General features: G+C 63.0%; 1 protein-coding gene across 1 annotated transcript; it reads right to left on the bottom strand.

Moving 5' to 3' along the window:
• Positions 1-6: 6 nt before the first annotated feature.
• LOC108522896 (mucin-3B-like) lies at positions 7-1,516 on the bottom strand. Its single transcript, XM_017863356.1, has 5 exons — positions 1,509-1,516; positions 895-1,095; positions 711-802; positions 499-551; positions 7-327 (listed from the first exon to the last, which is right to left on the bottom strand). Exons 1-5 carry the CDS (start codon positions 1,514-1,516, stop codon positions 286-288), a joined length of 396 nt encoding a protein of 131 aa, XP_017718845.1. The 3' UTR covers positions 7-285.
• Between the last annotated feature and the right edge of the window lie 1,253 nt (positions 1,517-2,769).

The raw sequence follows: 2,769 nt of genomic DNA, 5'->3' as shown, positions 1-2,769 counted from the left end.
ACAGGAATGCTGTACCTGCTTTGCAGGTGAGTAAACTGAGACTCGTTACTGACTTGCCCAAGGTTTCACAGTGGAAGAGCCTGCACCTCAACTGCGTGCGTCTCCTGATGGGTTTCAGCCAAGTTGGAAAGAGAAGGATGGGATTTGGGGGAACAGTCTCATTTTGCCCAAGAACAGCAGGAGCCTGGGCTGCTCACGTCCTGGGGCCACCCCTTGAAATGGACGCAGTGCAGAGCCTTGTGTCCCGGGCAGGGCAGACGGGATGGTGATGGGGCCCCGCAGGGCTCACACTGAGGACGAGGTCATCTCAGGTCTCTTGATGTGCACCTGTCACAAAGTCACAGTGAGGGAAGGGAACGCGGGGCCACTGGTTTGGACTGACAGGGAGGTCACTGCTGATCAGAGCCCAGCCCCCTCCTTGCCCTGGTGGGGGTTGGGGAGGGAATCTGAAATGCAGGCTGGGAGAGTTCCTTGGGGTCCCCCTCTTTAGCCCCTCACCTTCATAGTGGTGTCCACCTTCTCCAAGGCCACATGGAAATTTTCATCCTTGTCTAGAGAGAGAGAGAGAAGAGGGGAGAAAGAGGAGGGGAGAGGGACGGGAGGGAAGGGAGAAGGGGACAGAGTAAATGCGAGGAAGGCAGGAAGGGCGTCTGTCCTCGCAGTGGTGCCCAGGAAAGCCCCTGCCTGCTTCTCCAGGAGGCAGGACTCACCTGTTCCGTCGTCCTCGAAACCCCAGTTTGAAAAAGTGCCCACGATTTCCTCATCCCAGGTCTCGAACCATTTCCTGTCCTGGGCCCAGGACCTAGGTGGGGCCGCCGCGCGGTCAGACACAGCCGGCCCGCCTGGGGCCCCTTGGCCGCCCTCGCACCCCGGGCCCGTCTTTCGCGCGCTCACCGGTCTAGGCGCTGGCAGCTCCACCGTCCAGAGCGCACAGCCCAGACGCCCAGCGCCAGTAGCAGCAGCAGCAGCAGCGCGGCGCCCGCCGTCAGGCCCCCGACCAGCGCCCTCCAGTGGATCGCCACCTCGCAGCGCGGGCCAGAGAACCAGTGCGTGTCGGTGGAGTAGCAGCTGCGGGAGATCGCAGGGTCAGACCCTCTTCACCTCCGGACTCGGGGTCCACGCGTGCACCTGGGTCACGCGGAGCGGGGTGGGGCGAGGGGGCGGGACCCCAGCCTAGGGCAGCGGGGGCTTTCGCCCTAGGGCAGGGGGGGCTTTCGCCCTAGGGCAATCGGGGGCGTCCCACCCTAGACAAGGGGCTGGGAATCCACCCTTGAAGGAGGGGGCAGGGCTCCAACCTAGAACAAGGGGTTCAGGTTCCGCCCTAGAACAAGAGGACGGGACTCCACCCTAGGCAGGGGGCGGGATTCCACCCTAGGCAGGGGGCGGGATTCCACCCCAGATCAAGTGGGTAAGGCTTCACCAAAGGAGGGGAGGGGTTCAACCCTAGAATGAGGGGCGGGGCCCCACCCTAGAATGAGTGGTCCCAGAACAAGAGGACGGGACTCAACCCTATCATGGGGCGGGGTNTCACACAGGAATGTTGTACCCATTTTGCAGGTGAGGAAACTGAGACTCGTTACTGACTTGCCCAAGGTTCGGCAGTGGAAGAGCCTGCACGTGAACTGCGTCTCCTGGTGGGTTTCAGCCAAGTTGGAAAGAGAAGGATGGAATTTGGGGAACAGTCTCATTTTGCCCAAGAACAGCAGGAGCCTGAGCTGCCCCTGTCCTGGGGCCACCCCTTGAAATGGACGCAGTGCAGAGCCTTGTGTCCCAGGCAGGGCAGAGGGGATGGTGACGGGGCCCGCAGGGCTCACACTGAGGACGAGGTCATCTCAGGTCTCTTGATGTGCACCTGTCACAGAGTCACAGTGAGGGAAGGGAACGCGGAGCCACTGGTTTGGGCTGACAGGGAGGTCACTCCTGATCAGAGCCCAGCCCCTCCTTGCCCTCTGGGGGGTCGCCGAGGGAATCTGAAATGGAGGCTGGGAGAGTTCCTTGGGGTCCCCTCTTTAGCCCCTCACCTTCATAGTGGTGTCCACCTTCTCCAAGGCCACATGGAAATTTTATCCTTGTCTAGAGAGAGACAGAGAAGAGGGGAGAAAGAGAAGGGGAGAGGGAGGGGACGGAAGAGAGAGGGGACGGAGTAAATGCGAGGAAGGCAGGAAGGGCGTCTGTCCTCGCAGTGGCGCCCAGGAAAGCCCCTGCCTGCTTCCCCAGGAGGTGAGACTCACCTGTTCCGTCGTCCTCGAAACCCCAGTTTGAAAAGTGCCCACGATTTCCTCATCCCAGGTCTCGAACCATTTCCTATCCTGGTCCCAAGACCTAGGTGGGGCCGTCGCGGTCAGACATAGCGGGCCCGCCTGGGGTCCCTTGGCCGCCCTCAACCCCGGCCCCGCCCTCTGAGCGCTCACCGGTCTAGGCGCTGGCCGCCCCACCATCCAGAGCGAACCGCCCAGAAGCCCAGCGCCAGCAGCAGCAGCACCACCAGCGCGGCGCCCGCCGTCAGGCCCCGACCAGCGCCCTCCAGTGGATCGCCACCTCGCAGCGCGGGCCAGAGAACCAGTGCGTGTCTGTAGAGTAGCAGCTGCGGGAGATGAGACCCTCTTCACCTCGCGGCTCGGGGTCCACGCGTGCACCTGGGCCCCACGGGGCGGGCGAGGGGACGGGGTCCCAGCCTAGGGCAGCGGGGGGTTCCACCCTATGGCAAGCGGGGATTCCACCCTAGACAAGGGGCCGGGAATCCACCCTAGAACGTGGGGCGGGGCTCTA

This window comes from Rhinopithecus bieti, unplaced genomic scaffold (genome assembly GCF_001698545.2).
Source record: "Rhinopithecus bieti isolate Rb0 unplaced genomic scaffold, ASM169854v2 scaffold_70930, whole genome shotgun sequence".
NCBI classification, from domain to species: domain Eukaryota; kingdom Metazoa; phylum Chordata; class Mammalia; order Primates; family Cercopithecidae; genus Rhinopithecus; species Rhinopithecus bieti.
The sequence above is the reverse complement of the archived record's forward strand: the minus strand, read 5'-3'. Positions and strand labels throughout refer to the sequence as shown.